The 12530-nt window shown below is 50.5% G+C and overlaps 1 protein-coding gene across 1 annotated transcript; it reads right to left on the reverse strand.

Moving 5' to 3' along the window:
- Window positions 1-9786: 9786 nt before the first annotated feature.
- LOC125522806 (uncharacterized protein At2g39795, mitochondrial) lies at window positions 9787-12276 on the reverse strand. The gene is made up of 3 exons (XM_048687835.2): window positions 11892-12276; window positions 10558-10898; window positions 9787-10171 (listed from the first exon to the last, which is right to left on the reverse strand). Exons 1-3 carry the CDS (start codon window positions 12180-12182, stop codon window positions 10012-10014), a joined length of 792 nt encoding a protein of 263 aa, XP_048543792.2. The 5' UTR covers window positions 12183-12276; the 3' UTR covers window positions 9787-10011.
- Between the last annotated feature and the right edge of the window lie 254 nt (window positions 12277-12530).

Here is a 12530-nt window from a genome sequence, read left to right on the forward strand (position 1 = left end):
TTTTATATATTTTCTGTCTTACATTTCTCTTCTTCTTCTTCTCTCTCTCTTATAGCCTCTAAAGGCTCATAAAGTGACGCGCTATCTGCGCTCATTAAACCTGGGGGCTTCTTTAAACAGAAGCTTATTCATACGGGCTTCATGCCCAACACATGTGTCACACTTCCGCATGTACCTTTTATTCACCATTATATGCATCGATATGACTTAAGTTTTGGCCAAGCTGGGTTGCCTGGCTCCTGTGCTTACCCCTACGTTCCCGATTGTTCGGCTAGGTGGTAAAGGGAGCACCTCTATGATTGTTACTGTCGGGTCAGCCGGACGTGTACCTCAGACTGGTTGAAGCCGAAAGCTAGCGTTCTTAAGGGAATATTCGGTCGGTGAACTAAAGATGATCTTTTTTTATTTTTATCTATACGCCCCAGATGTTTTTCCTGCGTTTCTTTTCGCAGCATGGACATGCACCTTAGGGCATGCCTCCCAGGGAAACGAACCCCTAACGGAACTATTCTCCCTAGAAGATGTTTCTTACTAACCATGTAATATAACATAACTAGTCGAGCACTTGTCTGTTCAAGCCCTAATGACCCCTACACCTGGTCTCCATGCATTCCCCGGTTCCTATATAACCGCATGGGAATTCGGACACACTCCGGACTGTCAGGTCCTGAGGCTGAAGCTAAAAGGTCGGCCATGACAAATGATCTACAATCCGGCTAGAAGGCATTATAAATGTCAATTAAAGTACATAGTCATTTTGACTGATTGTATTCCTCTTAAATACCATCTAACAGGCTGTCTAATTTACAGTCCTGCTGGGAATACTTTGCGGCCAACTCTACTTGGCCATATACTAAGCTTACAGGGATCTCCTTCCCATCGGGCCCTACAGGACCGACCTCGGCCATGTGGTTGGGGTCAGCCTTTGCGTACTACGTTTTCACCATAGCCCAGGCCTCCCAAGCGCCTTGACGGCATGCTGATTCCACAATCGGAAGCGCCGCCGTGCTCCCTTTAGCTTCTCGCAAGTTCTCCAAGACCTTTGGGCATGGAGGCGGATGGCCACAGGGCCTGGGCGACGCCTTGCATCGCCTGCCGAACTCGATTGAGCAGTTGCGAGAGCTTGGGAAGAAGTTCACTCATAGAACCGGGCATCTCCTCTGCAGGACGACCTGTTAGCACACCTACATACATTGCTCTGTTAGTCGACTTCCCCGCCGAACTTTCTTTCAAAGGTTCGTTCAAGCACTTACTAAATATGCCGCGCCGAAGCCGCTGATTCTCCTTCACGGAGTCTGACAGCTGAGCATGAACATCTTTCAGCTCGACGCCCAGCTTGGTGTTGGCATCTTGGAGATCTTTCTTCTCCCGCCTCACCTTTCTCAGCACCTTCTCACCAGCTTTTAGCTGGCGTAGGAGGTGTTGCCTTTCCGGATTCAATCCGGCGCCATCTGCAATTTCATTTGTCAGATTCGCACTAATGCCGTGCTTCACAAAATACTTATCTTTCGAAGTGTATATTACCAGAGGGGGTCTCCTTGGGCTCCCCTGCCGCGGCTAGTGCGGCCTCAAGTTGGGCTTTGCACTCTGCCAGCTCCTTGGACAGTAGGGAATTCTTTTCTGTAAGAACCTACATAACAAATGATCCTTAAAATAGTTATTCTAACTGTTCCAAGTCTCGGGGGCTACTGGTATATACATATAATTACCAGAATTTTCTTACCCATATGTCTTTTATATACTGCTCGGTGGCTCTGGCTAGACCATTCTGAGCAGCACGGAGGTACGCATCTCCCGAGTTGAAGGCATCTAACGCCCCTTGGGAGAAACAAGCGTCGCGAAGAATTGTCCGGCGACGCCTGTGGTTCATGGCACTCTCCACCTCAGAGTTGGTGGCAGACAACCCGTCCACATCCTCCGTCGGAGGAGCGTCTGGCGCACGCCTTGCGTTCGCCTCCGCCTTCGGGCCAGGCTTTGGAGCCTGGCTGGTGGAGGCGCGATTGGCAGCCTCTCCGGATATAGTCCGGCGAGGTCTCTTTGTCCTGAAAAGAGCGCAAGTATCAATATGCCTCGAAGGTATAACACCTGGGATAAGGGGGCGCGCCATACCTTTGCGCTGACGCCTCGGTCCGGACTGCACTTCTTTTCTGCCCGCGGGGCCCTATGGCCCCTCGTTGGCTTGCCGCCGCAGGTTCGGCCTTCCGCCTTAAAAACCTCCCCTGCAAAGTTCGGTTGCAATCAGGAAACTGAACACGAGTGGGCAGACACCTATTCGGGGGACTGGGACTTCGATCTCAGGTACCTGGGGCGTCAGGATTAGCCCTGGGTAATCAGCCGTAATGGCCACCAAGGCGTTGTCCTTGCTTAATTGATGGAACACTCCATCAATCAGCTCCACAGATATGTCTGGATCCTCTTGAGAGGCCGGGTCGAGGGACCGTCCTGGGTCCTCGAGTTGTGGAGGAGGGCTGATTATTTCCTTAAAAGCCCAGCGAAGTTCCTGCGTTGAAGTCGTCAGACCAAATATTTAACAATGGGAATACAAAACGGATGGACAAATAAATACGACCGCTTACCCAGCTTGGGGGATTGTGCATGGAGAATCCACCCTGAGGGTTGACGCGGAGAAATTCCTCCTCTTCTCCCTTATACAAAGTGGACAAGATCTTTAGTAGAGCGGCAGCTGAATCCGGCCCCTTACGGCCGTAGCGGGTGGCGTCGTCCTCCCCGTTGAAGTCCCACATGGGGTGGCTTCTATACTGAAGCGGCTGCACCCCCCCGCATAATGCATTCGGCCATAACCCCGATCATGGTTAGTCCGGAATGGGCTAACTATCTTATTCGGACCATCAGGTAAAGGATGTCCCTGTCACCTCCCCTCTGAGGGCTCCGTGGGCGCCAGCTAAGGCGCTTCTTTAAGGGAGCACTGTTGAATTCAGGGAGGCCGATCCAGACAGGATCCGGCAGCGGGACGTCTTCTATATAAAACCATTCCGAGGGCTAGTCTTCGGACGCCTTCTTTGGGGTTCCGGACAGATATCCGGTCCCGGCGATGCGCCACACTTCGGCTCCGCCCACTTGATACATTGACCCCTTCTTGGAACGGGGCACGAGGCAAAATAGCTCCTTCCACAGTCCGAAATGAGCTTCAACACCCAAGAACAGCTCGCAGAGGGCTACAAAGCCTGCGATATGCAATACTAAGGCAAGCGTGAGATGATGTAGCTGGAGGCCGTAGAACTCCAGCAGCCCCCGAAGAAATGGATGGATTGGAAATCCGAGCCCCCTTATTAAGTAAGGGACGAGGCACACCCGCTCTCCTTTGGAGGGATTAGGGGCATTCTCTGCTTGCTCTCCACCGTTGTAGACGGCAAGACCGGCTCGAACCGGGACCATATAGGCCGGGGGGAGAAATCCCTTGGTCTGGAGCGTCACTAGCTCGCTATGCGGGATGGAACATCTCTCCCAATATCCAGGCTTAGGGCTGGAAGGGCGAGGGGAGGAGTTGCGACGGCTGGCCATGGTGGAATGGACCTTTGTCAGATGCGCTCTGATGAACACTCGCGGAAGGGAGAAGGTGTGGATTGGATCTAAATCCTCGTCCCCTTAAATAGGGCAGCTCATTTACGCGGCTAGGGGTGTGAATGTAAAAACACTCAGACTTTTCATATTCGTTTGACACGTGGGAATCGGCCATTATTGGGCGTAGAAGCCAAGGAGCGCAAACATCTACAAGAAACCGGACTTTATTCAACAGGTACACGGAATTTGGAGGAGAACCCGCCTTGCAATGCCGAAGACAATCTGCGCGCCGGACTCATCGTCATTGAAGCCTGGTTCGGGGGCTACTAAGGGAGTCCTGGATTAGGGGGTGTCCGGACAGCCGGACTATACCTTCAGTCGGACTCCTGGACTATGAAGATACAAGATTGAAGACTCCGTCCCGTGTCCAGAAGGGACTTTCCTTGGCGTGGAAGGCAAGCTTGGCGATACGGATATGAAGATCTCCTTCCATTGTAATCGACTTTGTGTAACCCTAACCCTCTCCAGTGTCTATATAAACCGGAGGGTTTTAGTCCGTAGGACAACGTACACATCAATAATCATACCATAGGCTAGCTTCTAGGGTTTAGCCTCCTCGATCTCGTGGTAGATCTACTCTTGTACTACCCATATCATCAATATTAATCAAGCAGGACGTAGGGTTTTACCTCCATCGAGAGGGCCCGAACCTGGGTAAAACTTCGTGTCCCTTGTCTCCTGTTACCATCCGGCCTAGACGCACAGTTCGGGACCCCCTACCCAAGATTCGCCGGTTTTGACACCGACACTAGGGTTTAAGCTTCTGTCACTCTAGCAACCCATCATCTACTTATTACTTCCCAATGCCTTCCTCTAGGCCCAAATAATGGTGAAGTGTTATGTAGTCGATGTTCACATAACACCACTAGAGGCTAGACAACATACATCTTATCAAAATATCAAACGAATACCAAATTCACTTGACTACTAATAGCAAGACTTCCCCCTTGTCCTCAGGAACAAACGTAATTACTCAAAAAGCATATTCATGTTCATAATCAGAGGGGTAATAATATGCATATAGGATCTGAACATATGATCTTCCACCAAATAAACCAACTAGCATCAACTACAAGGAGTAATCAACACTACTAGCAACCTACTAGCACCAATCCCGGACTTTGAGACAAGAATTGGATACAAGAGATGAACTAGGGTTTGGAGATGAGATGGTGCTGGTGAAGATGTTGATGGAGATTGCCCTCACCCAATGAGAGGAGCGTTGGTGATGACGATGGTGATGATTTCCCCCTCCCGGAGGGAAGTATCCTCGGCAGAACACCTCTGCCGGAGCTCTAGATTGGATCCGCCAAGGTTCCGCCTCGTGGCGGCGGAGTCTTGTCCCGAAAAGTTCCTTCCTATTTTTTTTCTCATCGAAAGACTTCATATATGAGAAGATGGATGTCGGAGAGCCACCAGGGGGCCCACGAGGTAGGGGGCGTGCCCTAGGGGGGCGCCCCCACCCTCGTGAGCAGGGCGTGGGCCCCCTGGCCTTCATCTTCGGCGAGGATTTTTCTTTATTTGTTTTAAGATGTTCCGTGGAGTTTCAGGACTTTTGGAGTTGCACAGAATAGGTCTCTAATATTTGCTCCTTTTCCAGCCCAGAATTCCAGCTGCCGGCATTCTCCCTCCTTATGTAAACCTTGTAAAATAAAAGAGAATAGCCATAAGTATTCTGACATAAAGTGAAATAACAGTCCATAATGCGATAAATATCGATATAAAAGCATGATGCAAAATGGACGTATCAGCGCGGCGTATGGCAGCCAGAATCAAAGGTGGTGCCAACACCGATGATGCGGCTACACGGGGAATGTTTCTGTTATGGCCAGTTTAGCTAGGCCCACCGGGCAATCTTAGCCCACAAGTTATCTTAGGTTAATTCGTATGCAAGTTATCTTAGGTTAATTCTTATGCAAGTTATCTAGGTTATAAATATAGGTTGTAAGACTTTTTTGGAATTAACCAATAAGAATATTATTATCCCTATTGCCCGGCTTCCAGAGGAGCCGGAACCCTAGCCGCCGCCATCTCCCTCCGACGCGACGACGCCTAGCCACTGGCGCGCCGGATCATCGCCCCGTCCCACTCCATCCTTCCCCTACAACCTGCGGAGCAGATCCGGTAGGACCCCTGGTTCTACCAATTTGGTATCCAGAGACTCGGGTTCGATCATGTCGTCATCAACATCAACGTCGCCGCTGCCCATCATCACCACCGCCTCGATGACCACTGCCGGGTCCCCAACGCCGCTGGCCTCGATCACCTCCGCGCCACCAGCCCCCGTCACTTCCGCGCCGCCGACAACCTCCGTCTTCACGTCGGAGGAGATGACCAGCACCCTGCGGGGCCTCGTGATGGCCGTCCAGGGCATCTCCCTGTACTTGGCCGGCCCGCACACCACCCCGCCGCCTGCGCTCCCCGCCTACAGCCACCGGCGACGCACTGGCCGACCCAGAATGCATCGGGCCCGAGCGGGACACCCCTGCTGCCGTTCCAGGCGGGCTACATCGGCAGGCCCCCGCCGCTGCTGCACCTGCCCTAGTACTCGGTACCCGCGGTGATCGCCGGGGCCCATCCGTCGCTCCAGCCGCCGCCCGTCCCAGCGCCGTCCTGGCCGAAGTGGCCCGCGCCGGTTCTCGCGGCGCACCCGCGCCTCCCGCGCCCGCCCCAGCGCCGCAGTGTCCGCACTGGCCCGCGCCGGCCCCAGCCGCGCCAACCGCGCCGCCCACGCCGATCCAGCTCCCACCGCCGCCGCCCAGCTCCGGACTGGGCCAGTCCACACCGGGAGGGCTTCCGATCCAGCAGGTCCGGTTTCCGCCGTCACCGTTCCCGATCCCGGCCTGGCTAACCTGGACGTCGCCACCGCCAGTTTACACAGAGGCCGGGGACCCACCAGTACCCACGCTGCAGTCTGGGGCCTCGTCCGGCTCCGCGAGGGCCTACGACGGCCTTCCCACCGTTGACCGGGCGCCGTCATCATCACTGCTCCGCATCGCCGAGCCGGTCGGTCATGGCACGCCGACCTAGACGCCGCCATGGTTCACCAAGATCGATTTTGCCACTTATGATGGCACGGAGGACCCGCTTAACTGGCTCAACCAGTGTGAGCAGTTTTTCCGTGGCCAGCGCATGCTCGCGTCGTAGCGCACTTGGCTGGCATCCTACCACCTCTGCGGTGCAGGCCATACCTGGTACTACGCCCTCGAGCAGGACGAGGGCAGCATGCCCCATTGGGAGCGCTTCCGCGAGCTCTGCCTCCTTCTCTTTGGGCCTCAGGTTCGCGGGAGCCGCCTGGCGGAGCTCGGCCGCCTTCCCTTCACCTCCACGGTGCAGGACTTCGCCGACCGTTTCCAGGCCCTGGCATGCCATGCGTCAGGCATGACGGCGCAACAGCGGGCCGACCTCTTTGTCGATGGACTTCCGGATCACATTCGCGTGGACGTGGAGCTTCAGGGACCCCAGGATCTCCAGTTGGCCATGTACTACGCCCACGCGTTTGAGCGACGCGCCGTGGCTATCCAGCAGGAATCACCGTCCCGGACCGCTGGGTCGCTACCCGGGCCGGATTCCGCGAGGGTCGGCCTGCGCAGGCTTCTACGGCACCCCTCGCCACGACCGTGGCGCGCCCGTTCCGCCGGCTCACCTCAGCCGAGCTACTCGAGTGTCGCCATCAAGGCTTGTGCTTCAACTGCGACGAGCCCTACACGCCCGGCCATGCCTGCCCGCGACTCTTCTACCTGGAGGTTGCAGACTACATTCCGGAGGATGCCGTCGCCGCCGACCTGGCCGCCCCAGCTGTCAAGAAGGTGTTTGACGCTGGTTGATCGCCTCGAGGAGTTCCGCAAGCGCTTCCCCACCTTATAGCTCGAGGACGAGTTGTTTGTGTAGGCAGGGAAAAGTGTTATGGCCGGTTTAGCTAGGCCCACCGGGCAATCTTAGCCCACAAGTTATCTTAGGTTAATTCTTATGCAAGTTATCTAGGTTATAAATATAGGTTGTAAGACTCCTTTTGGAATTAAGCAATAAGAATATTATTATCCCTATTGCCCGACTCCCAGAGGAGCCAGAAACCTAGCCGCCGCCATCTCCCTCCGACGCGACGGCGCCCAGCCGCCGGCGCGCCCGATCATCACCCCGTCCCACTCCATCCTTCCCCTACAATCTCCGGAGCAGATCCGATAGGACCCCTGGTTCTACCAGTTTCAGTTGGGCAATTGCGGTTTGCAGCACATGTAATAGAATTTTAGGCAGCTGCAAAAAAATCATCAGAGACGAAATAGGGCACAATTGCATTTTTTTGGTCGAAGTGTTCTAAATCAGTGGCGGAGGCAGGGGTGCTAGCAGGGGCCCCGGCCCAGGTCAACATGCAGATTTTGCCACTACATGAGGGATTATCTGCTGCTAATATTGTGTATTTATGATGATTTTGCTGGCTTTGGCCCTCACCAACATGATTTAACATCAGTTGGCCCCCTTGATTAAGTTAGCTCCGCCACTGTCCTAAATGATAGTTGTTTTGGGCACAGCGGCAGCTTTTGGGCATTTGTTGAGATGCTCTAAGTTTCTAACCCTGCATCTTAGCATTGATAGATGCTCTAAGTTGCTAACTCTGCAACTCAGCCTTGATAGTTTCAGCTACAATGAGCACAGCTACACATGTCATGCACACTAAGAAAGAACTTAGACATACTTTGGTTTGAGTGGAAGGAGCCCACAAAACCATGGATTGGTATGCGCACACCGTGCACGGATGATGATCGGGCCTTTTTTGCGGCTGCCACCCACGTCATGGTGGGCAACGGACGAACGACAAAATTTTGGAACTCCTCTTAGCTACAGGGCTTGAGACCCCGTGACATCGCGCCTCACATCTTCGACCTCTCCCAAAAGAAAAACTGCTCCGTCCAGCAAGCTCTACTCAACAATATGTGGATTTCCAATGGCCTTTCCCTTGGTCACGTCCAAGAGTTTGCAAATCTTTGGAAAAAACTAAATTCTATCACCATTGAGGAGGGAATGGAGGATTCAATTGTATGGAAGTTCATTAAAGAAGGTATGTACTCCGCCTCTTCGGCATACAAGGCACAATTTGAAGGGCTTACTACTTCGTATCTGGTGCAATCAGTCTAGAAGGTATGGACTTCCTCATGGTTCAAATTTTCTGATTGGCTCGTTCTGCAAAATAGGATCTCGACGTCTAATCGCTTAATTAGGCAGGGTTGGCCCAATTGTGGTGTATGCCCTCTATGCAAACAATGTCAAGAAACTGCAGCCCATCTCCTCTTACAATGCTGATTCACTCTTCGGGTGTGGAATGACATTATTCTGTTGCTTGGAATGCAGCACGTCAACACGGACACTTGGGCGACGAAGATCTCGGTGAGAGATTGGTGGATCAGCAACATACACATTCGGCTTGGATCTCCCAAGGCGCTAGCCTCTCTGATGATGCTTATTTCATGGGAGACTTCGACCGAACGCAATCCTAGAGCCTTCCGTAACACGGCCGTCCCTTCGATGGTTCTCATTTCCAAGATTAAAGAGGTGTCTCTTTGGGCTTTGTAACGCTGCGAGAGTAGTTCTTTCTTTTTTCACCGCTTTGCGGCTTTGTGCTAAAACTTCCTTACTCAATGAAATGGCAATTCTTTTGCCTTGTTTAAAAAAAATGACGGTGAGGACATTCAGCTCTGTCAGCCGACAGAACTGAAGCAAGAAAGCTCGAAGGAATTGTTTGCTTTTGCTGTACAACTGATTTGGATTTCTAAGTTTGCTGGTTCTCCGGTCACCGTTCTCTCACGCGTATGGCTTAAACAATCAGATATCACGAGGTCATAGAAGTAGCAGCCAAGCATAAACCAGGAGTTTCAAAACGTCACCCTCTTCCTTTCTTGGGATACAAACTTGTAAGCTTGAATCTAACTGGCTTGCAGGTTACTATTTGTTTTCAATGGTAAACTATTCAACTAATGTCCACAGGCAATTATATCTTGAATCATCCCCTCATGGTTCTAGAACGTACTCCCTCCGTTCCTAAATATAAGTCTTTTTACAGATTCCAATAAAAGACTACATACCGAGCAAAATGAGTGAATCTACACTCTAAAATATGTATACATACATCCGTATGTTGTAGTCCATTTGAAATGTCTATAAAGACTTATATTTAGGAACGGAGAGAGTACGTAGCAATATACTCACGGCTGAAAACACATTAATTGATCATACCTGAATGGATCACAGGTTAAACATCAAAGATAAGATGCCGAAGCTTTTCTACAGCTAACAGGTCCAGCAAAATATAAATCCAGCTCGGCGTTCACCGAGACTTGGCATGCTAGAAAGCAATGCACAATTATGATCAGACAGGTTTGACATAGAGCATCAGGCATGTTCGTTCTATTAAAAGAGAATGACGGGCAGTGGCACTCATTTCTCGATGAACTCTCTCATGTTCTTCAACCAAACCACGTACTCCCTCTCATCCTTGGTCATCATGTACTCGTGCAGCCAGTCATGCAGCGAGTGCTTGATCCCCCTCACCTCAAGATACCTGTGGAAGGACTTCTGCAAGCTCTCATCCAGATCACTGTAGAAGACAATGAGTAAGTAAATGTCAGAAGAAACCATGAGATGCAATGCAGTTTACTACTCCCTCCGTTCCATATTACTTGTCGCTGATTTAGTACAAAGTTGTACTAAATCAGCAACGAGTAATATGGAACGGAGGGAGTAGTAGTCATCTAAGTACTTAAGCAAACAGAACTTTGGGGTGAATAATCAGCCAGGGGAGAAACACATACAAGTAATGTCAAGCTTGAGCCATTTCATGGAAAACAACACAAAATTTGTGACCAGGGATCCTTGAAAGTATACCGTTTTGTTTTATTATGATTCAGCAACCATTTGGTTGGCTTATTATGATGCTTGAAATTGAAGAAATAATATAAGTTAGATAAGAAAAATTGAACTTACGAGAACTGTGGCCCCTCATATGCATTCTCAGTAAACTTGGCATCGCGATTCAGCAACCTCATATTTTCAATTGCCAGTTCATCATCATTAAAGTTGCACTCAAATTCCAGGATTGAGCCTCCTGGTTTCTCAACAGTGACAACCATCTGAAGTGCTGGCTTAAATGAGTCATCATCATTCTCAGCATCAGAGCCCTCATTGTTCAAATCTTCCTCAGTATCAAAATTTGTGTAGACAGTAGCTTTAATAGTCTCTCCTGCAAGCTCTCTTTTGAGAACGATGGACTGATCACCAGGGTTATCAATTATCTCAAAGGGGAAGTCTTCTGGTGGATCAATTTGCTGTTGAAAACAATTCAAAACAAGTATTTTGGTCATGTCCTTTTTCAAAAATATCAGAGTATTGTTTTACATTCAAAGGTTCTTTTGAAGCAAAACTAAAGCATTTCTTCCTATTAACAAGATAAAACAATCAAGTACTTGCAAAGCATAAGTATAACACAAGGTATAGTATGCGACATCAGTCTATGAAACCCATCTTTACATCATCGCAGTATAACACTTTATCACATTGACATATAGTACCATATACTGGAGTTTATGGACCTCAGAGAGCAATTAATACTACGTAAGGTAAATTTCAAACGTCCACTTACCTGAATAAACATTTCAAATGTGCACAAACTTCATTTAGTAATGTCCAATTGACTCATAAATACTCCCTCCGTCCCATAATGTAAGACGTTTTTTGACACTAGTGTAAAAAAAACGTCTTACATTATGGGACGGAGGGAGTAGTTTAGAAGGGGAATGACTTGAACATCTGAAAAGTTGAGCTATCAAAGTCAAGTTTGTGAACCTCTTGGATTGAGCTGGAGCATCCAGCACAGGCCAGGATCTCACCAACCGGGTTTTGTAATATACCAACAATATTTCCTTTTTACCATCCATACCACTACCATTTTAATTCTTTAATCCTGATGAATAGTCACCATTACTGACTAACGGCATCCCAGCAATGTAGCAGAGTCCTTGTTCTGCAATTTGAGATGCAGGGATGAGAGATTCCCAGAGTTAGCTGTTCACTGCAGGAGCAACAATCACGGGCATAGCTAGTACTACTGCTTTATACCACATAAAAGCTAGACAGTCTTGCATCGACAACCTCAATTTTGGCTCTGTTCCTAATATTTCCCAAATACGCGGGATCAAGGTATTTCCTCCGGTATTCACACCACAAATAATAAAGCTCGATCGTGTATAAATGGAGTCAAACTACTATCTCGAAGGAACGAAAAGGAAATGCAGGGGCGGTGGTTAAGGAAGCCAAGAGACCTGCGCGGAGCCCTCCTCCGATTCGACGACGCACTCGATCTCGGAGTCGATGACCCGCCTCAGGTTCTCGTCCGGGGAGATCTTGGAGGAAGCCGCCGGGGACTGCGAGGACAGGAAGCGGCGGGCAGGGGTCCCTGACGGGGAGGCGGCGGCGGCGGGGTGGAACTGGGCGAGCGAAACGGGCGCGCGGGAAGTCGCGGAGGAGTGGGCGCAGCGTCGGGATAGGGTGGAGGCCCGCGACGAAGAGGCGGCGCGGCGGAGGAGCCTGGCGGCGAGGGACGCCGACGACATGGCTCGGGCTTTGGTGTTTCTCTGGGGATCCGACGACGGCTGCTCGCTGCGAAGTCTAGGGTTTTGTGGGGTTTAAAGGGCTGGAGGCCGAATGGAGAAGACTTGGAGAAAAGGTAAGAAGTAATGGAGCTCAGCAGAGAAGCTCAGCGGCCCAACCCAGTGTACTTGAGAATGCCCTTCGGGCCCATAGAGCTCATCCTCTGTTTTTAAATAGTTGCAACCAACAACCTATTTTTCCTAAATCTAAAAAAGAACTATTTTCCTTTTACCTCTAGAAATAAAATCATTTTTTTATATTCATGCAACTATGCCACATCATCAAGTCATGCATCTGGTCATAAGTTACAA

Source organism: Triticum urartu, chromosome 7A (assembly GCF_056163025.1).
Source record: "Triticum urartu cultivar PI428250 chromosome 7A, HENAU_Tu73, whole genome shotgun sequence".
In the NCBI taxonomy this organism is placed as follows: Eukaryota; Viridiplantae; Streptophyta; class Magnoliopsida; order Poales; family Poaceae; genus Triticum; species Triticum urartu.

Coding starts and splice junctions, on each gene's coding strand:
- LOC125522806 (XM_048687835.2), bottom strand. CDS start 12,182: ATGTCGTCGGCGTCCCTCGCCGCCAGGCTCCTCCGCCGCGCCGCCTCT. Junction 10,899..11,891: donor CGGAGGAGGGCTCCGCGCAG/GTCTCTTGGCTT, acceptor TGTTTTCAACAG/CAAATTGATCCACCAGAAGA. Junction 10,172..10,557: donor TATGAGGGGCCACAGTTCTC/GTAAGTTCAATT, acceptor TGTCTTCTACAG/TGATCTGGATGAGAGCTTGC.